The sequence below is a fragment of the Alligator mississippiensis genome, chromosome 9 (genome assembly GCF_030867095.1).
Source record: "Alligator mississippiensis isolate rAllMis1 chromosome 9, rAllMis1, whole genome shotgun sequence".
Taxonomy (NCBI): Eukaryota; Metazoa; Chordata; order Crocodylia; family Alligatoridae; genus Alligator; species Alligator mississippiensis.
The window spans coordinates 1324116-1345259 of record NC_081832.1 but is presented as its reverse complement, the minus strand read 5'-3'; the positions used below and the strand labels follow the sequence as shown (position 1 = coordinate 1345259).

Sequence of the window (21144 nt, the reverse complement as noted above, 5' to 3'; positions counted from 1 at the left end):
ATCAGCGAGGGGTGACAGGGGTGATGAGATGGGCCTCGGGCTAGTGTGGCTGGGGAGGGGGCCGTCACAGTGTTCCCAGTGTTCCCACCCCGGGCGCGCAGGCTGAGGGGGATGAATTAAACAGGGCTCCAGGGAGGCTCCTCTCAGAGCCAGGGCAGTGGCGGCTGCTGCTGCTGCTGCTGCGCTGCTCCGGCTGCCAGGGAAACTGGGCCAAGAACAAAAGCAAGGGAAGAGTCCAGAGTGGGATTTTAACCAATTGAGAAATGCGGTTGTCATCATCTGGAGTGATCTCACTAGGCTGGGAATGGGAGAGGGAGCACCTTGGCCTTGCACTCAGCGCCAGCCTCTCCGGGGGGCCAGGGAGTTTGCTACCCCCCACCCCGGGCTCAGACCAATTAGCAGAGCAAGGTTCAGCTGCGCTGCCAGGATGAGGGCCCCGAAGGAACAAGGCTGAATCACCCTCCTACCCTGCGCTGACCTTTCTGAGGCACACTCCCTTACACGCCACCGCCGCCCTGCCCCTCGGCGTGCGAGGGACACGAGGGTGTCCTTCTGCCACGTGGCAGCCGTGACGGACCAGGGGAGAGCGCAAAGCGTGGGGAGCACCGCTCCTCTTCTCTGGCTGCCGAGCGTGGTGTCTACGCACACTGGTAAGGTGGGCCAAGAGAAGAGGAGGCATCCTTCAGCACGCAGCAGCTGCTCGTGTCAGTCCCTGGAGCGGCACCAGAGCCAGGAGTGCTGACGGGAGACGCGGGGAGTCATAGAAATGTAGAAAATGAGGGTTGGAAGGGACCTCAGGAGTCAACCCCCTGCGCAAAGCAGGACCATCCCCAAGAAGACCATCCCAGCCAAGGCTTTGTCTATCTGGCTCTTAAAAACCTCCAAGGAGGGAGACTCCACCACCGCTCTGGGTGACCTGTCCCAGTGCTTCACCACCCTCCTAGTGAGAAAGTTTTCCTAATATCCAACCTCAACGTCCCTTGCTGCAGCTTGAGCCCATTGCTCCTTCTGCCATCTGCCCCCACTGAGACCAGCCCAGCTCCATCCTCTTTGCAGCCCCCCTGCAGGGAGGTGAAGGCTGCTATTCAATCCCCCTCGGTCTCCTCTTCTGCAGACTCAATCAGCTCAGTTCCTTCAGCCTCTCTGCACAAGTCCTGCCCCCAGCCCCCAAATCGTTTTTGTTGCTCTCCGCTGGACTCTCTCCAACTTGCCCACATCCTTTCTGTAGTGGGGGGACGCAACTGGACACAGGATCCAGATGTGGCCTCCCCAGCGCTGAATAGAGGGAGGAATCGCTGCCCTCCATCCGCTGGCACCGCTCCTGCCGATGCAGCCCAGGATGGTGTTAGCCTTCTTGGCACCGAGGGCACCAGCGACATCTATTTGAGCGTAGAGCTAAGGGAAGCAGTCAGGTTTCTCAAGAGACGTAGCCTCCTCCTTAAGAAAGCACAACTACTGCATTTAGGGAGAGCCACATGCGCGCACAGGTATGATTAAGGGCCTGTTTCCAGCAAGCTAAGCACGGGGTTGTGAGCTCAATTTTTCCATGTCATGGTTGTGAACGCGCGTGCAATCAGGCCCCTTGCAAGCGAGCCCTAGCTCCTCTCGTGCGTGCAGCTCCCCGGCTGGCGTGCGCAATCACAGGAACCGCACCCGCAACATAACTGTCCCTTTGTAAAACGGACTGAAACCGGGTCCCGTGCCCACAGTGCAGGTGATTCGGAAGTCGCCATCCAGGGACCATCGGAAACTGTTTGCTCGTTAGGCCTGGCCTCCCGCTAACGACTGGCCTCAACGTGCTCGGGGAATATCAGCTTTTCAAGCAGAGCGCTGCCTGTACTCAAGGAGACATCTTGCACAGGCGTCAGCGTGTAGGCTGCACATAGACTAGCTGGCCTACAGCGAGAGGTACCGCTGGTTTAACACAAGCGCGCCGTGTCTCCTGACTCCCCCCCGGGCCCTCCGTGGAGGTGGCTGGGACGAGGGGGGTCCGTAGAGGGGCAGGGATGACCGTAGTTTGGGTGCCCGACGGAGCATTTTGGAGGAGGACCAGTCTAATTTCCACGGTCCCTTATTTCAGGGGAAAAGCACGGCCACACCCGAGGGGGGATTGTGTCCGACCCCACGTGCAAATCCCCCGAGCAGCCCCGACGGCCGGCTCTCGCCCGCCTCCTCCCTCGCCGTGCCAGGCCGGCGTTGCCTGCTCCCAGGCTGCTGCGGGGCTAGCCGGGCTCTCAGACTGGGCGTCTCTTGGTACCGCTCCACTCGTCTGGCACCAGGCTCCTCTGCAACCCCCACCGCAGCTGCGGTGGAGGAGCTGCGTCCTCTGCCGCTCTCGCCCTCTGGAAGGGCCTGTGGGCAGGGCTCTGCCTCCGCGCAGCATCCCTCCTCCTGGCTCCTCTCCCTGCTCCCGTCCTTTGTCCCTCTCTGGGCATGCAACCGTGCGGGGCACGCTGTTGCAAAGCCACGAGCTAGAAGAAGGGCGCTGCATCGCGCTCGGGAAGCGTGGGCCTTCGGAGAGGCCGAGCAAAGCCCCCCGGCCCCGGGACCGCCACCACCGCACCTGCTTAAAATGGGAGCCGGGCTCTTGAAAGACCAGGAGATTGCAATGGGGACGATCAGACTCATTCGGCGCGGCGGGGGCCTGTGAGGGGGGTTAGCTGCCTCTCAGGGGGGTGTGATGGGGTGGAGAGTCCCATGCACTCTTTCCTTTCGCCCTTCTCTGCGCTCGGCAGCCCCCCGGGGCACCGGGGCCGCGAGCGGCTTGGGCAGAGCCCCCCGGGCCGCTTTGCACGAGCGCAACAAGCCCCCAGCCGGGCACCACGGCAAGAGGCGCAACTCCATGAGATGTCTGAGCGTGCACCGCGTGCCCTGGCCCTCGCCCGTGCATGGAGCCGGCGGTCTTGCAGCCAGGTCTCCCTTGCCCTTTGCCCACCTCCGCCTCGCGCCATTTGGGGACCGAGCCCTCCCTCCCCTCTCTTGTCCCCCCCAGCCCAGAGGCCCTTTCTCCCCCCTCGCTGCCTTTCCACCCTTGCCGGCTGGGTTTTTCCGGCCACGGCTCTGCAAACCACGTCCCCGGCAAAGGGGAGGGGAGGGCGACGCCGTGCCCGCCGGGCGAGGAAGCGGGGCCAGACCCCCGGGTGCCCACGGCGGGGTCTCGGGGAGGTCCGCGGGGCAGCTGAGCCCGGCGCCAGCCGGAGTGGCCCGCTGCCAGGCCTGGGACTGAACCGCCCCGCTCAGCCCTTCGCTGGCCCGGTGCTAATGACTGTTGACAGACCACAGAGGCTGCCCGGGTGACATCTGCTCTGCCGGCTGCGTGCGGCGGGGTCCGGCCCGGCGAAAGGAAAAGCACCCCCTCCCGCGGGCGCCGCCCCCCCTGCCACCCTCCCCAGGCCCGAGTTTAAAAGCCCTGTTAGAGCCACGAGCGCCTCTTCGTCAGGCAGGTAATGAGGGTAACCATGGTAACCCAGCAGAGGAAGTGTATTCTGCAGGAGACGTTAATCCGTGCTCCCTCGAGCTGGGACAGCCTGACTTTTCATTCTCACACAGTAATTAGATACCAGCTGTCAGTGCAGGGGGAAAGGCTCGGCAGCCCGGGCAGGCGGGAGGGGGCAGGGAGCGGGGTGGCGAAGCCACCAGCACCCTCCGCCCGGGACCCTGCCGCGGCCCGCGCCGGAGAGGGGACCGGGGGCCTTCGCCCGGCTCCGAATCCCTCCCATCCCACGCACACCTGCTGCAACCGCACGCCTACGATCTCACCTGGCCTCGACTCCCGGCCGGGCGGACGTGGCACCGTGCACCAGCTGGGCTGCTCCCGAGCAAAGCGGCTCGCCCGTGCCCTCCCGCCTGGACTCCTGCCCCCTCTCGCTGCCCGCGATAGCTCCGGCCTGTTCCCCATCACGGCTCCGTCTCTTCCAGCCCGTGCTAGCCCGGCCACGTTTCCACCGTGAACCCATCTTTCTGCTCTGCAGACCACATCCTGCTCGGGTCCCGCTCCCTCTTGCAACGCGGTGCCCTCCTCCCCCACCCCTGCTCGGATCTGCAAGCTCGCAGGCGGGAGCCGTAGGGACCACACGTGGGCTGCGGTGGAGGCCGCGGGGCTCTTGCAACGAGGGGTCTCTGTGGCCTAAAGCTGAGCGAGATGGGCTGCAAAGCAAAGCTTGTTTTTCATCCGATCCCCCGCGCACGGCCCCGCCAGCGACCTCTGCCCTGACCCGGTGCAAGCCACCGCCCCGTCCCGGAGTAACGGGACACCCCTTCCCCGTGCCGAATGCGCCCCGGCTCCGAGCATCCTCTCGGGATGCGGGACGCTTTGTCTCGTGGACAACTGGCGAGTGGGTCCGGCCCCTGTCCCCTACCTTGGGCTTCTGCTAATGTGACCTGGCCAGGGCTGCAAGGCCTCAGCTCCGAGGGCAGGCGGGTCGAGACCCGGGGGCAGGTTTGGGGCCGGCAGAGCGGAAGGAAACCGGCTCGAAGGGAAGGGAAGGGAAGCCCTTGCCCATTTCTGCTTCTCCAAGGAAAGGAGCAATTTGGGGGGAAAGGCTGTAAGAGGCACGAGGCTTATCGGGGCTGGGGGAGGGCCTGGCCGCTTCCCTCCCCGCTGTGTTCGACTACAGATAAATACTGCACTCTCCCGGCCCTCGGCCTTGGGGTGATACCAGCTGAATTCGGCTTCCTGTCAATAAAAAGCCACTTCCCGCCAGCGAAGACGGGCCTGATAATGGCAGAGCTCGCATGCTCTGTCCGCAGAGAGGACCCTCCGCTCGCGCGCTCGGGCTCGGCCCTGGCCCCGGCCCCAAGGGGCTCCTCCCGTCCCGCGTCCCCCGGGGAGGATCCCGTGTCCGTGCCTCTTGCCCCTGGGACGTCCCTGCCGTCTCGTGGCAGGCTGGGCAACCGTGTGGCCCTCACGGACCCACGGGGAAGGGCCGCGTGCCCCTGTCCCACTGCCTCTCTGCTACCCTCATCGAACTTTCCCTGCAGAGAAAGCACCGCTGAATTGATCCATCGGTGCTGTTTCCATTCTCCTTACTCCGGGGTTTTCCTCCTTCCTCGCTGGGACACGCGCTCTCTCGCTTTCTCTCTCTACCCGGCAATAGCTCCTTGCTCCGAGTTGTAAACTCGCCGTGGCTCAACCTGCTGCACGCCCGGAGCCACCCTCCAACACCTGCTTTGGAGCTCTGCGGCTTCAGCTATACTCCCCCCAAAATGGTGCCCCTTCCCTCCCCCTTGCTTAGGTTTTGGTTTTTTTTTTGTGTAATTTCCTGTAAAGAGTATTTTCATTTCTTTTTAAAAAGAAAACCCTTGCTCCTTATAGAAAAACTGCCTGTCACAATAACGGCGATCGGGTACGCTCTTGAGAAACCTCTTCCAGCCCGGCTGGTCCCGGGGCTGCCACACACAGCACGGCACAGCACAGCACAGGGGGCGGTTGTGACGGGTCAGGACTGCAGGATTTACCCAGCAAAAGCTGCCTGTCTTGCACCTTGCGTCCCCGCTGTCTCGACGGCGGCAGGCTCTGATCCTCAAACCTCCTACGTGCCGCTTGGCCCGCGGTTGTGTCAGACTAGCCGGGCAGGTTAGAGAGCATGGGAGAAGGGGCCCAGCTCCCAAACCAAGCTCTCCATCGCAAGACACATACTGCTTCAGTTCAAAGTCCAGGAACCCTGCATCAAGAAACTACTGTGCATCTATGGGAAAGCCAGGCCCTATATTTAGGTGCCTTTGGGGCTTTAGGAAGTTCACTCCCAGGCATGGGCGAACCAGGCGGGCGCAAGACAGAAAGGGGACCCGAAAATAGTGAAAATAATAATAATTATTGTCATTATCTCTGGCCAAGGGGGCCAATACTAAAAGCTTTCCCGGGGCCGCCAGGAGTCTAGGGTGCGATGGAAGCAGGTTTTTGCAGGGAGATGTCAGACCCGAGCAGGCTCCTTCTGCTTCTGCCCCTCGGAGAAAGCAGAGGCACGGCCCCCGGGCTCCGGCTTGTCCCTCTCACCCGCGGGGCCACGGACACAGCACGAGCTTTGGGAAAAGCAATCAATGCGGAGGCAAGAGTGAGACAAATGTGGCGTCAGCCTTAGTGCCAATACTGCTCAGAGATCGTCAGAAGAAATGAAAACCTTTCCTTTGTAAACCGCGCTCTTTCCCCTGGTTTCTCTGGTAATATGTTTTTAGGGAGGTTTTGAACATCCGAGCTGGTTGGAAGACAGAAAAGCATTGCTACCACTTTTAGCCATTCTCTCCCCATCCACCTTCAACAAGCACTTCAGCATCACCTTGAGTTGTCAAGCCCGCGAGCACGTGTAGAGCCCGACGAGGCCCTTACAGCTAGGGCTGTGGGCTGCAGAGGCAACAGGGTGCAGGGCTGCTAGCAGACCAGCCTCGACTACAGCCCTGTGAAGTAGGTAGAGAGACACAGCGGTGCCCCTAAACCGCCCCCGGATCCCGTGAGAGCACCACGGGAGTCCTCTCGGCGCGCCGGACCGCGTTGTTTCTCTAACCTGAACCCCTGTTGTACTTTTTCCCCCATAAATGCTTGTTCGGCAGAGGCGGGGGGTGCAATTTCTCCACGGCAGACAGCAGCAGAGACATTTCCCTTCACTAGCAATATGGGCCCTCAGCTCTCACGAGAAGCCGGCTCCTTCAACCTTGTGGCAGGGGGCTAGAAGAGGAGTTCAAGCCTGGGCTTTGACCTTGACCTATTTTCTCTCCACATCTCTGGAGAGCAGGCTAGCGGCAAGGCTTGCTGGCGTGGAGGGAATGGAAACGAAAGGCAAGTCCTGCTCTCCGGTCTGCAGAGAGATGCAGGGAGGGTAGTAGCTTCTTGGGGGTCGTGGCTGAAAAGGAGGTGGTGCACGGGGCAGGGAGAAGGAAATAGGGGCTGGAGGCTGCTACGAAGGGTTGCTTCTTTGCAAAGGCCTGAAGCTCCTCCTCAGCTCAGTTCTGCTGCCTGGAAGGGCTGGTTTACCCGGGTTCCTGCTTTGCCCCAGGCTTTTGGGGCAGGTGAAAGGCAGAGTCACTGCACTGTGAAGCAGAGGCTGCATGCAAGCCAGTGGAAGGAAACTGAGGCAGCAGCAGCTCCTCACAGCACAGGGGTAAGTGCCTCGCGCTCTCAGCCCTGCACGCAACGGCATCAGCTGGTGCCCAGGTAGCTGTCAGCAGCGAGGCGGGACGGGAGCACCGGATGAGGGTGCTGGCACGTTGATCGCTCCGGGCTTCGGGACATCCTCAGCTGCTGGGAAGGGGCTTGACAGCCGGTCCTCGGTGAGAGGAGCCAACGTGGCCCAGTGAGGAGAGACCTGGACTGGGAGGTCTGCCACTGCACGATGATGCCGACCTCCTTTGCAATGTCCCTTAACACTTCCAGATGAAAAGGGCTATGTAACAGCTGATGACCCTATGTGCGGTGGCATTTGTTGGCCGCTGTTGTTTCAGGATTGTGACCATTTCAACCCTACTAGGGTTAGGCATCTGAAATGTGAGCTGTCCGCAGGGATGGATGGCTTGTTTTACTGGATTTTTTTTTTTTGCTAAAAAAAATAATAATTAGCTCTGCTGTGGGTGGGTGGAGTATCTTAGTTCTGCAGTCGCCTTCTTTAACGTGTCGTTTGAATCTTGCTTCGGACGCTCCTTTTGGTATGGGACAGACACAACGAATGGAAAGGACTGTGCTTGCAATCCCATTGACTTTAAATTCTTGATAATCCAGAAGGGAGCCTAAAAAGCTGCCGAACGATTTCCTTTCTACCATACAGCTGTAGCTGGGAGCCCTTTTAGAAATGCCTCCTCTTCAAAGTGCACTACCTAACAGTCACAAAGGATTTGGCTACTTCAGTAATGATTGCTACCAGGTGAGGGACCTTCTCTGCGTTGGGGGGAAGTGAAAGCAGTTGTAGCTGATGCAGAGGTTACCCTTTATAATAAGGGTTCCTGGAATATCATCCGGGCAGGGCCAGGGCAGATGCATAGTTTTGCATCTCTTGTGATGTCAAAATGAAACTGCTAGGAGAATGTAATGCTGCAACGGTAGCTCGGCTTGGCTCAAGGGCAGTGGCAAGCAAAATTAGGTAAAAATTAATTATAAATGATGCCTGTGGCCAAACAAGGTTAAGAAACAGGCCTCAGATGGCACGGCAATCTCAGCTCTGCCCACTGTTCCCAGGCAACTCAGACTGTGTGAGTGCCATTATTGGAGGTTCCCCCAGGAGTGGCTGGATGCGCCTGTAGGAAAAGGCTGAGGTCTCTGACGTCCATTAAACAGCACTTGGGAACCTTAGCCAGCACCTATTAATGCTAGGACTAAACCTTTTCACCAGGCAGAGATATACCAGGACCTACTTGCATCCAGCCTGGGTCTTGGCTTGCTGACCACGTACCTCCCCACTGCTCGGTTCGGAGATACTGGGTGAGCTCTGGGCCCGCAAACACCATCATATATACATGAAATGTTTCTCGTCCACAAAAGACACGCTGGGTTAATGAATGGCATCCCTTTCTTCTTAATCAGGCAATGCTAGGCCGCACACACTAATGCCCCCCCGCCCCCCCTCCAGACAAAACAATTAATGCCGCACTTGCATTCAATAAGCTACGTGCCAGCTCCCACCGCCATCGCTAAATTAATTAATGTGGGTCCCAAATCGGGTCCCCTGGCGGGGTGGGACCGAAGCCTGCTGGAAGCGGGGGGCAGGGAGCGATGGGCAGTGGCACTGCTAACTCATTCATATCATCGCCTCGGCGTGCTTGGCTCAGGTTTGGCAGGTTCTTGCCACCCCTGTAAGAGATGGGCTTAATGGGGGGCTCTTCTCTTGGCTTGGGTTGGGTTTGCCTGAGTGTTTCTGTAGTAAGAGCTTAGGTTTTGCACAAGTCGATGGCACTGTTCTCTGGAAAAGCTCCCCGGGCAGGCTGGGCAAGCAGTGTCTAGAGCGAGCGCGTTGGAAAAGGGCAGAACTGTAGCTTGCTGCCCTGCCCGAGTGCTCTGGTGGGGTAATCCAGCTGGAAATGCCCCCTTCCTAGCTCCGAAATGCTCCTGTGATGTGACGCCACATTGGTGTGATGACTAAGCCACCACAAGGTAGGCACATGGCAGCCTTGCATCTGACTTCCCTTGGCTTCCTGTGGGTTTGCGTCCTGGGACAGCATTATTGAGAGCAAGAGGGAGAAGGTGAAGGGAGAAGGCGATCCAAATGGGGCAGAGGAGACCAACCATTACAATCCTCTGCCCTCCCCCCGGGCAATAAATGGCAGCTGGCAGGTTCTGGTTTGGACAAGCAGAAGCTTTGCAGGAAGAGGGAAGACTCCGGTGGGGCTGGTTAATTAGGAAGGCGAAGCAAAAGATTAACAAAAACGTTGGAGGACCAGACCGGGGTTTTGGCTGCACGGGGCGCTCCGGCGAGAGGCATCGCTTTTGGTGGGGGGAGGAAACAGAAGGCCGAAATAGCAGAAGAGAGTCTTGAGTCAGAAAATAACCGATGCAAACGTCTCTGCGAGCAAGGGCGGCGGAGGGGGATTCCCAGGAAAGAGCAGTGAAGTTCAGGGAAGGACCCTGTGACGTCGCCGTTTTTCTAGAAATATACAGGCTGTGTCCCGCCCCCGGTAAGACCGAAAAGGCATCAATAATGCAGAACAGCCTCTCTCCAGGTAGCTGGCGTCCTGCCTCCCCTGCCAGCCAATGGGCTAGCTGTTTACCTTGAAGAGACAGAGCAGGAGGGAAGCAATTAAACCGCAGCTTTGATTAGGACGCACAGACAGCTGCTTGCGTTAGAAATGCCGGAGCGTCTTGAGCTGTGCTGGCGGTGGCAGAAGCAGGCGTGTTTCTCCACCCCCTGCTCCGTGCTTCCTGGTACAGCAGAAACATGACTGATGCTCTATGTCCCACACAAGCTCAGAGGTAGGAACCAGTTGCTAAGAGACGGGACTGTACTTTCCAGCCCACATCCAGACCTTTGTCACCAGCTCAAGGGCTTTTGCTGGATCAAAACGCACTGTGCAGGTGAGAAAAAGCAGGCAGCCTCCCTCCACCTCGAGTGGGAGCCCACGGGAAGTCACGCGGTTCCAGTTCGGGGACCAGCTCCGCGGGCATCCGCGCCGGCGACGGGAGTAAAGGCCCTGAAGGCATTTCTCTGGGAAGGGGGAGGCGGGCGCACACACAGCCATGCAGCAAAGCTACCCGCGAGCGTCACAACGGGAGTGCCCGGCTGCTGGCAGCCAGGCGCCGGAGCGGACGGTCCTCGTCGCACCCAAACCTCCACGGCTGTACATCTCTAGACAAGACACGGCCTGGATGACGCGACTGGGAACAGGAACCAGGGGATGCGCAGCTTTCGGGGGCTGAGCTGCTCAGCCAAATCCATCCCAGGCTATTAGTCCCCGGCGGAGCATTGCTCGGTCCCTTTTTTTGATGCCTTGGTAAGGCAGGCCGGATGGGTCTCAGACCAATCCTTAATGGGCAGGATGCCACACTAGCAGTCTCACGAGACAATGCAAGGACCAAATGGGCCAGGGAGGCTGAACGACCCTCTTCTGCTTAGCAACCATCCTTCCTGGCAAGGGGCAGGAGGGAGGGTAGCTCCAGCGCTGCCCGTGCTGCTCCCGCTACGCAGAGAGCTCCTGGTCCTTTTGGGCTCTCCAGCTGACACGAAGAGGCACAGGCTGAAAATATTCCCACTATATTTCTGCATCCTCACTTGCTGAAGAGCCTACGCCGCGGTGGGAAAACACAGTCAACCTCTTTTGAACCCAGAGCAGCCAGTTGATGTGCCCCAGCTATGCAACGTGGAGAATGCAACTCCAAATCTCTGACACTTGTGTCCGCTCCCCCCCCATGCAAAATCTGCAGCTAGTTATTTTTAAATAAATTGCTCCTATGTGGTTGGCAACCACCATAAGAGTGGAAGTCAGCAGTGTTCCCATAAAGACGACGGTGCTGGCCAACAGGTATCTCCCATTGCTACAATCAGCTAATTAGGCAGGACACTGGAGCTCGGTGGTGGCTTTGGCCCATCTCAAGGCAATTCTCCAGGGAAGGGCACAGCTAACACGAGAGCTCGGGAACGTAATTGCTAATTTGCGCTGGAGAAAGGACCCAAAGACAAAGAGAAACAAACACGCGTTCCCGCAGCAAAGCAACACCGGCAAGGTTTCATGAAGCTAGAAAGTCAACGCAGCTGGACCAAGGAGCCTCCATTCATATCCCCCCATGCATCTCTGTGGCTTGCCAGGCATTTGTCTCTCCGCAAGGCAAATGTATGCACTGCTCATGTCAGCTCTAATTTGAGACCAAAACCAAAACCCAACAAAATTATATTAGCAAGAGACTTGGGAGCCCTGGGAAACCTCCTCCATGAAACAAGTTTAGTGGTCCCTGCTGGGCTTTGCTACCAACCTTTAGCAGCGACTGAATCACCTTCTTGCCTAAATTATGCTCATAATTTTGGCTCTCTTTCTGAATTTGTGGCTTGAACATGCTCCATCTCCCTCTCCCTTTGCGAATGCCAGAAATAATTTCCACAACTTATGCAATGGCGTTATTGACTGGCGCTGCCTTATTATTACAACAAACCTTTGCAGAAGCCGTGAGTGTGTCATGGGGGGAGGGTGGGAGGGGGTACTTTAAATCCAGGCCAGTCCTGAGCCCCAAATCTGAAAGCAGTAGATATATATTTTTTGGTTGTGTTCAGATGATAGAACGAAACGGCTTGAGTGGGGAAAAAGAAAAGACCCTCTTTGTCTTGGATGCTGTTCCTTACTATGGCCTGCGAGACGCCCTATGGTCTGTGGGATTGTGCAGGGTGTGCAGTTTCGGAGAGGGTCATTAGTTTCGTTAAAGCGTGCTCAGGCAGCTGCAGCTGGGGGAACCGGACTGCACAGAAAACTAACGGTGGGTTATGGATCCTCTCCCCTCTAGGTTAAAATTCAGCCCCAGCTGATGCTAATAACCAAAACCTGTTCCTGCCTTTATGGCTGTTTTGGGGTCCCTGTCTGCTAGGAGTGAGACCAAGCGAGCGTCACAGAACCGCCCAGGTGGGACTAAGGGGCAGTCTTGACGTGGAGGCCAGAGACTGAATTGGCTGTGGAAATGGATCTCCTCCAGATGGGATCGTGATGGGTCAGGTGGAGATCCACTTGTTGGAAGTGGCCACCCACGCTGTACCTGTCCTGCAGGTCAAGGACGTTACCTTCCAAGGCATGTGCAGGAAGCCAGAAGTGTTGATCCAAGCCGAACACCTACTCCAAGCCACCCCGGCTACCCAGTGAACTTTAACCAGGAGACGGAGTACCTTATCAAGACTCGGCACTTCACTAGCATGACTCTTCGCCCCGAAAACTCCCCAGGGTAAAAAATGCAAGGGATCCCGTGCAGACACAGAGAGCTGAACGTGGAAAGTGGCACAGGCCAGTAGATCGGGATCCCGTGCGTTTTGTGTACGGGCCCGCGCACCTTGGCAGCGTTGCCCCAGTGTGTCAAGTACACTTCTGAACGTAAAACCGCCCGTCGATGCAACTGTTTGGGAAGGCAGACTCATAGAGCGTCTTCAGGCCCAGGCCCTGCATGGAGGGTGATGCCCCTGAGTGTTATCAGCAGGAAGGTTTTGTGTTAAAGAAATAATTGACCACTTCTCAGCTAATGCCTTGGGATCCCTTTGTACCCCCTGAGCCTCACTGGGAAGCACAGACGAGCGGAGCTGTTAGCCAGGAGAGTGGAAACCTTTGCAGACGAACGCTCTCCAAGGCTGCGGCCGCTTGGGTCTTTGAGCACCAAATTACGTTATTCGCAATACTCATGACCAAAACGGTGGCCTTTGCTACCCACTGGACCAGCCTTCTTTGTGTGAATCTAGCTCCCTAGGTCAGTCACGCTACCCCGACACAATTGTGTCCAGACCCTGACCCTAACCCTGACCCTAACCCTAGGTCTTGGTTTTCCTGCATCTCGGCATCACTCGGCTTGCCGTCTCCAGAGGCTATGCAGTATTTAGGCACGCATTATGACTGTAAGATTTTACAAGGGGTCTACAGGGCCCTTCCTGCTGCCAGCGAAAGGCCACCAGCAATTCCCCTCTCGGTCTCTCTCCTCTCTTTGTTGTGCTTCGCTCGGTGGATCTTGCTGGGCACCTTCCTGACCTGATTTCAGGGAGCCAGTCGGACTGGGCTGTGCTTGTGTGTCAGTGAGACCCTGGCATCCCAAACGTAATCGCCCTTCTTATTACTGTCTGGGAAGAGCCCTGGAACCTCACATCAAGGGTTTTTGGGGGGAAGAGGAGATTGGGGAGAGCAAAAAGCAAATGCAGGCAGTGCCGCGGAGCCCTCGCACAACGCCCAAAGGGTCAGTCTGATGTGAGGCTTTCCCCCGTCTCATCTTGCAGTCTGATTTGACTCAGTCTTGTAGCCTGCATCACAGCCTGCCAGAATGAATATATCCTGCCAGGCTGGCCGGTCTTCCCTAGTTGTGACAAGCTCACACCACGCAGGGTGAAGTACAGCATTGATTTAGAGAGTGTGCGTAACCACTCCTGCAGCTCACGTCCAGACCAAAGGCTAGGTCTAACCTTTCCCTTCGCAGCACCTGGTGCGACAGGGAAATAAATCCGCGTCTCCAGTTGTCATTAGCAATGTCATCTCCTGCCCCGCGCGGTATCTCCATCTTGCTGCGTCTTGGGAGGGAAGCGCTGCCCAAAAGATGCTAAGTACCCAGGACAAGGGAAGCCCGAGACTGTGATGGAAGCTGCCCCGCCACGACCACATTTTCCCGTGGTGCTGAAGTCAAGTCAGGGGTCCGGGCAGCCAAATGGAGACTAGATGCGGTCATGCGGGTGGGTCCTGCCATACCAGTAACACACGGGCTCGCTCTAAGTCAGAACAGTTGCACGCTTGGAGGGTACACCTAGGCCTTGCACGGTACCTGCTGTCCGTGCTCCCTAGCACATAGAGGTCCCATTGTTTTCAGCGTGCTCCACACAGATTAAAAAAAAAAAAAAAAAGCCCCCGACCTGAAGAATTTATGATCCATCCCAAATGCGAATAGGCCTGTTAAGCCCGTCAGCAAGGTACCCGCTTTCCTGTGCTGACCAGAACCTCGTTTGTGCGGTTTTTGCCATGCGCGCTAAATGTCCTGCATCTTCAGGACGCTCGTCTGGGAATGGGAAATCCGAGCAGCCCTTGCGCCAGACACCGCTCCGCGCGGCTGTCTCATCCTTCCCGGGGGCCACCATCTGCCATGGCCATCACCTAAGGCAGATGCCCCCTTCGCACCGCGCAGCCCCTGGCTTTCCAGCCACCCCAATCTGATTAGGCCAATTCTAATCAGAGGCCAGGAGGAGGGCAAGGGAAAGTGACTGTAGACGGGGAGGGGGAAAGGACCCCGTGTTGGTTATGCTTTAGCCGCACTTGCTCAGAAAACGCTCCTGCCCACTAGGAACATGGAAGGCCGAAAGCAATGCCAATAAAGCGGTGCCGGTTCTGATCTGAAAAGGAGGGGCCCCAACTCGAGAAGGGACGATCTCGCCCCCACTCGCGCCCTCCACGCAATCGCGAGGGCCTCTGCTCCGTCTTGCATCCTATTTCCTGTGGCAACCTGCAGATGCAGTGCAGCAGCAGGCACAACCCCTCCTCCACTCGCCCCGCTGCGTTTTGGCTAGCGCTAGTCCTTGCCTGGGTCCCGAGCCTTGGGACGGTCCTGAGCACGCCGTGCCTCCGACAGATCTGCTCGGAGCAGGGAGACGGGACGGGACGGGACGGGCTGGGACGGGCCGCGCGGTGTCGGATTGCTGAGCTTCACAATGGGCAGAAAGCAATTGAAACGCCAATCCAGAAGTGTTGGGAAAAAGCAGGAGAATGGGGAAACCAGAACGTGCACTTGATGGTTGAGCAGAAAGCTGCCATCCGCCCCGTGAACTATCTGCCTGTCTGTCCGCGGGGAGGGGGAAGGAAGCACGCCCACCTAGACAAAACCAGAGCACCGAAGGCTGCCGGAGCCCTGAGTTGCCACCTTTTTGAAGGCAAGCCTTGTCAGGTTATTTTTAAATAGATACTCGAAACAAAACAATGCCCCCCCCCCCCCCCCAAAAAAAAAAAAAAAAAAGAGCAAACCCATCAGCCCAAAACCTTTGGCTGGATTTACAACCTAATAGTTCCTCTTAAGCAACTGAGCAAAAACAATGATCATACAACAGATGAACAACTTCTGGAAGCCTGGCACCTGGGGGAGGGCGTAAAGGGAGGAGCAGGGATGGGCCTGCCCAGCTCTGTCTTGACTGTGCCCCCTGCTTTTCACTCCAGGCAGGTATTACAAGCTCCGGGAAACAGGGTCCCTTTGAGAACTGAGCTCTGTCCCAAGGGCCGGGCCTGTTTTGTTGTTTGCATGTCTGGACCGGGGGCGTCTGGTACCGCCGGCCTGCAGGGACTCTGCCATAGGGGGTCTGGATGCGCTCCCGGGTGAAACTTCACCGGTACAGGAGGCTTCGGGGGATGCTGGCAGCGGCTCCGGCCTGGTTCCAGGGACCCTGGCACAGGCCGGAGGGAGGAGGTGTCGCTAATTGAAGCCAGGGTCTAGGGAGTCTGGCGTGGCCTCTCTGGGGTACCATGACTCTGCAGCATTTGGAAGAGCAGGGCATGTGCACAGAGCAGCCAGCGAGATGGAGGAGACCTGGGGGACCCTGCTGTGGGCTGTGCCCGAGGAAGGGGGTGTTTCTTGCCAACTCGAGCGGGTATTTTTTGGGGGGGGAAGGGAGGAGGGGTCACAATGGGACCGTTGTGTGCAAAAGGGCATCTGCAGAAATGTAGACGGGGTGGGGGTGTAGAGAGAGAAAGCAGCAGGCTCTGGCCAGGATGGCGGGGAGAGAATGCCCCTTCCCCCTCCCCGAGCAGATGGGAGGTAAATAGTGCGTTTAGAAGCATTTGCCACAGATGGGCTGCCCTCAATGGAAGCATCCTCCAGCCATCTCCATCTCCATGATAGAGCCTGTGTGCGCACAGAAAACACTGCACCCTCAGAGCAGCGGCCGCAGCAGCAGCAGGGAGAGGAGAGGAGAGGAGAGGAGAGGAGGGCAGGGGAGGAGGAGGAGGAGGAGGAGGAGGAGGAGGAGGGAAATAAAATAAAATAAAAAAAAAGGAAAAGCCAGCCCCAGCCCGAGCCCTTCTCTGCCCACTTCCCGGGGGCGGCTGTCCCCGGGCGGGCCGGGCCGGCAGTGCCTCCCCGCGGCTCCGGAGGGCCGGGGGCGGCCGGGAGGGGGGGCCGGGATCGATTGTCTGCGCCGGCTCGCCCAGGCAGATGGTGCAAAGGACGGGAGGAGGGAGGGAGGGAGGGAGGGAGGGGAGAGGGCTGCGAGCCCGGCCGGGTGGTGCGGGCCGGGCCGGGCCGGGCCGGGCCGGGGAGGGGGAGGACGGGCGGGCGGGCGCCGCGCACACGCCGCTGCCCCGCGGCCGCCCAAAGTTGCCGGGCGCTGGCCCCGGGCAGGACGGGAACAATGAGGTGCCGCCGGGCCGGGCCCGGAACAATGACTTTCCCGGGACCCCGGTGCACGGGGCGGGGTGCCTGGCCGGGGCCGGGGCCGGGGCCGGGGCAGGTGCAGGGCGGGGGCTCGCCGTGCCCGGCCAGCCCGGAGCGCGATGCAGCACGGCATCCCCCGCGGACACACAGACACGGCACAGACAGACAGCGCGGGGCACGGAGCGCACTAACCGTTCCCGTTTTCACCGGCACATATACCACCACTTGACCCATCTTCGTCGCCTCCCTGCTGCCGTTGCCCAGGCGGAAGCCCTTGGACCGGACCCAGAACTGGAACTTGCCTTTCTCCCCGCCGGCGCCGGCGCCGGGGCCGGGACCGGGACCGGGGCCGGGGCCGGGGCCGCCCTGCAGCACCTCGGCGATGCGCTGGTACTTGCTCCGGGTCACCGTCTTGGTCTTGGCGGAGTCCCCGTAGGTGCGCAGGCACCAGTCGCGGAACTGCCGGCCCAGCTCGCTGTCCCCGGGCCGGCTGCCCCGCAGCAGCAGCGCCCCCGGCTTCGGCATCGCCCGGCTCCGCTCCGCGCCCCGCTCCGCTCCGCGCCCCGCGCCCCGCGCCCGCACCGGCAGCAGCGGCAGCGGCAGCGGCGGCGGCTCCTGTCACAGGATCACAGGCGGCTCCGAGCGGCTCGGCCCCCTCCTCCTCCTCCTCCTCCCTTCCCTTCCCTTCCCTTCCCTCCCTCCCTCCGCCCCTGCTCCTCCGCCCCCTCCGGCCGCCGCCTCCTCGCCCGCCGCGCCCTCTCGGCGGGATCCCACCTGTTAGAGCCGCCGCAGCCCCCCGCCCGCCCGCCCCCGGCACGGCCCGGCCCGGCCCGGCCCGGCGCCGAACAAAGAGCCGGCCGCCGGTTCCCGCGAGGGGCGCACGTGTCCCGGCCCGGGGCCCGCCGGCCCGGCCAGATGGCCGGGAACAAAGGTCTGGGCCGGGCGGGCGGGCGGGCGGGGGCGCGCGGACTCAGTTGCCCCGGCTGTGAAATGGGAAGGCTTGGGGCTTTGCCAGGTGGGAAGGGCATTTTCCAACGAGTGCCGTCATTACCTCTGCCAAGGAGGGGGGCCGTATACTGAAGTTGCCCCAGGGCCGGCGGGGTGGGGAGGGTTGGGGCACCCCGTCCCCGCACCTGGAGCCCGGGGGCTTGACCCTGGCACGGGGCCCGATCCTGGCACGGGGGCCCGATCCAACCGAAACGGAGCGAGGCCTGCAAAGCACCCCCCGCCCCCCCAGACCACTGATTGGGCGCACGGGGCCGAAAGTTTGAGCGTCCCTACTCGGTGGTGTGGGCGTGGGTGTGTTCGTGTCGGCAGGTAGCTCGAAGCCACCTGTCAAAAGAGCACGGGCGGAGGAGGGAAGGGGCGGGGGTGCCCTGGCCGGTCGCAGGCCTCGCTGCGGTGCCTGCGCAGATTGGGCTCTCTTGACTTCCACCCTCGCGAAGGCCGGGGGTCCTGGGAACGGCGGGGAGGGGGGAGTGGGGTGCGGGACACCTCTGCCCCATCAGTCGCCAGTCAGTCGCGTAGCAGAGCTGGGCCCCGACCTCACAGACCTTCTCGTCCCACTCTCACGGCCCTGCGATGCTCTGTGAGCACCGCGCACGCTGGCGACTTTGCTGAGACGAGGAGGGTCACAAACTTGGGCATAAGGAGCCAGGGCTCGCTCCTGCCCAGCCGAGGGAAGATCTGCAGGGGGGCTACGGCGCGTCTGAGCTGTTCTGCTTCTAGCCAGTAGAGGCCAGTTCACTACATCGCCACCAAAGGCAGGCTCTGCATTCAAGGGTGGGAAGGAGGAGATGGGGCCTGTTGGGACTCACATTTGAGATAGCCGAGAGAGATTGGGCTGGAGGGGAAGGGGGCAGAAGCGGCTTGGATTGGGAGGAGAGTGTGAAGCAGAGAAGGGAAGAGGAAGGAAGAGTCCTCCAGAGGGTCTGGTGAGGTTCAGATAAGCATTAAACGTTGGTGGGGATTGGGAAATGCTGTCCAGGGTGGTGTAACAGCATCCAAAGGGGATACTTGTGTCTGCACACTTGCAGCTCCTTAAACCAGAGCACGGAGATGCCGTAGCGAAATGCACAATCTGAAGGACACTGTATGGGTCTCCATGCGCCACTGGCCAAGCTCCCCAAATCCTGTCCTACCCGGCGCCATGAACCGGAGCCCCTTCACTGATGGTGCGAAAGGGGTGGGAAGCCTGGAGCAAAAATCCCCAGTACATCACAGCATCTTTATGGTGGGGGGGCTACAAATAAACTGGATGCCCGTTGTAGATTGCAGGTTGCTGGTTCTAGCCGGGTTGGTCTAAGGATATATTTTGGGCCCAAAAGCTTGCAAAGAACTTTTTCCAACTAGTGAGTTGGTCTAATAAAAGATACCCCGTCTACCCAGAGAACCTGGCCTGCCTCTGCCCTTTCCAGAGTCAGCCAGCCAGGGAAGTGATCCTTTCCCAAGGTGACAGCGTGCCTGGCAACAACCAGCAGGAAAAAAACCTGGGTATGCTTGGGAGTTGGCAACCACTTTTTCCTGCAAAGAGCTTCTTGCCTCTCCGGTCAGACCTGGTGAGAGCGCATGGGCTGCCTGCAAAGCACAGAGCACCAAAGCCCAGCTGAGCACGGTGTCGGGAAGTGGCAGGCACAGCAGAGGTGGAGGTTTCCTTTCATCCCTTTCACGAAAGGGGCTGTCGTGGAAGGTCTGGTGGGACAGGAACAAAGGGGAAATACTGAACCGCTGCAGGCCAGCTCTATAGCAGAAGGTGTTTAATTGGATGGGGAGAAAGGGGAAGCTTGCTTTTCCTTATACACTGAACTGCATGGAGGGGGTGCTACAGACAGGGAGCAAACAGTCGTCTCCCAGCCCTTCCCACCCACTCCAGAGTATGCTGGCTATGGAAGCTGGACATTTTCCAATCAACTCAACTAGTTTGTGATTTATCACTGCCAGATCACGGTTGAGCATCCAACATAGAGACTCCATCACCAGGAAGTAGACTAATAAGCATTATTTTTATTTATTATTAATAAACACCCATTTTGCATCATAGACTAACATGGCACTTTGCAGAATATGGAATAAGGTTTAGGCTCTTCCCTGAAGAGCTCGAGCTCTAGTAAAGACGGGGCAGCAATTCAGCTACAGAAGGGCTGGGGCGCGTGAACTGGGAGGATGACATGGCAGGGGTTGGCAAGGCTCGAGGAAGGGTTGCGGGAGGATTTGGAAGGAGAAAGAGCACGAGCATTGGGCAGGAGTGGGAGACGGTTCTGGGCGCGGGGAGCAGTCTGAATAGCGGGGCAAGGCAGCGATGGAAAGGGCATTTTGTAAGGGAAAGGATTGAAGGGGACATCATCACCATCACTGCCAGGTTAATGGGGGGTGCTAAGGAGCTAATTTGCTGTTTGCACTCCTGGTTCTGGTTCTCTCCTGGCGCACATGGCCTGGGTGGTGCGTGGTGTGACGCAGGCCGGCGAAACAGCTCATCCTTGCCCCTGTCTTGCCAACTCCTGCACGTGATCAAGCACATCCATTGAAACAACGGGTCGCAGCCACGTGGGTGAATGCAGGCCTAGGGCTCTGTAGCACAGCCCTCCTGCCTGGATTTGCACTTGGGAGTAGCTTTACTCACCTAAGTCAAGTTGTCCATCAGCTTCGATGCTGCTGCTGGCTGGGTAAAGTTATGTGCCTGCGTCGGACAGGCCTGAGCCCTACACTTCCCATCCCATCGCTTGTGAGTAACGTTACTCACACGAGTACTTCCACTGAGCCCATAAGAACAGCCACGTCCATGAGTAAAATTACTCACGTGTGCGTGAGCCTAAATGTGCTGGTCTGCTCAGCAGGAGACAGGACTGAAGGGCCCCGAGCAGCGGTATAGTCCCAGGGCCTCCGAGCCTGTGGTCCTCTGTAGAGCCGGGGAGGCGTGCAGGAGCTGGGTTCTGCCAGGGCAGAGATGGGAGCGCTGCAAAGGAAGGGTTGCAGCGGGGGGAGTGACGCGTTTGATTTGCTAGTCAATCAGTCACAGGCTCCTGGAAAGAGAGCCCAGTCGCAATCAGCACTTTGTTTGGGTGGGGTATAGCTGGAACGTAGCAAGATGCCTCTGCCCGAGCCGCGGTGTGATGGAAAGACCTTTAATGCTCTTCTCCCAGACAGCAGTCCACACCAGGAGAATGGAAACTTGCCTGGAAAAATGCAGTATTTAAAAACGAGCGCCCTTTGATCTGCTGTGCAGAGCTCACTAGGCTTTTTTGGAATATTGCAATCGCTTAGATTTTTGTATCCAGCTTGCTTTTCCATTGACCGGATTCCTCCCCCCTTCTTCCATCTGGTTTGATTTGTTAATTGTTCCAACTAACTGCCTTTGCCTGCTCTTCCATATGACGAGCTGAATCTATCTATTGTTTCTAATGAGAGGGTTGGGGGCTTTACCCAGTAAATGATACAGAGGATCCCTCCCCTGAGAGTCTGGTGTTGGGTTGCTCTGACAAAAAAAGAAGCAGAGAATTAAACAAAAGGAAGGACTACTACTGTATTTTCTAGGTGAAGATTTTGTGAAGGCCATTTCCATGTACACTCAGCATCCAGCTTCCATGTCTTGGGTCCCAAGCCAACATGCAGTCAACGCGGGTTTCACTCGAAGCACATGAGCAAGCCCGTCAGGACAACAT

General features: G+C 58.7%; 1 protein-coding gene across 1 annotated transcript in view; it reads right to left on the bottom strand.

The window, feature by feature from the left end:
- NOL4L (nucleolar protein 4 like) overlaps nucleotides 1-17048 on the bottom strand; it is a 69904-nt gene extending 52856 nt beyond the window's left edge. The window contains exon 1 of the mRNA XM_059713126.1: nucleotides 16679-17048. Coding sequence (XP_059569109.1) covers nucleotides 16679-17011 — 333 coding nt within the window. The 5' untranslated portion in view covers nucleotides 17012-17048. The remainder of the gene's footprint in view (nucleotides 1-16678) is intronic.
- Nucleotides 17049-21144: the final 4096 nt, after the last annotated feature.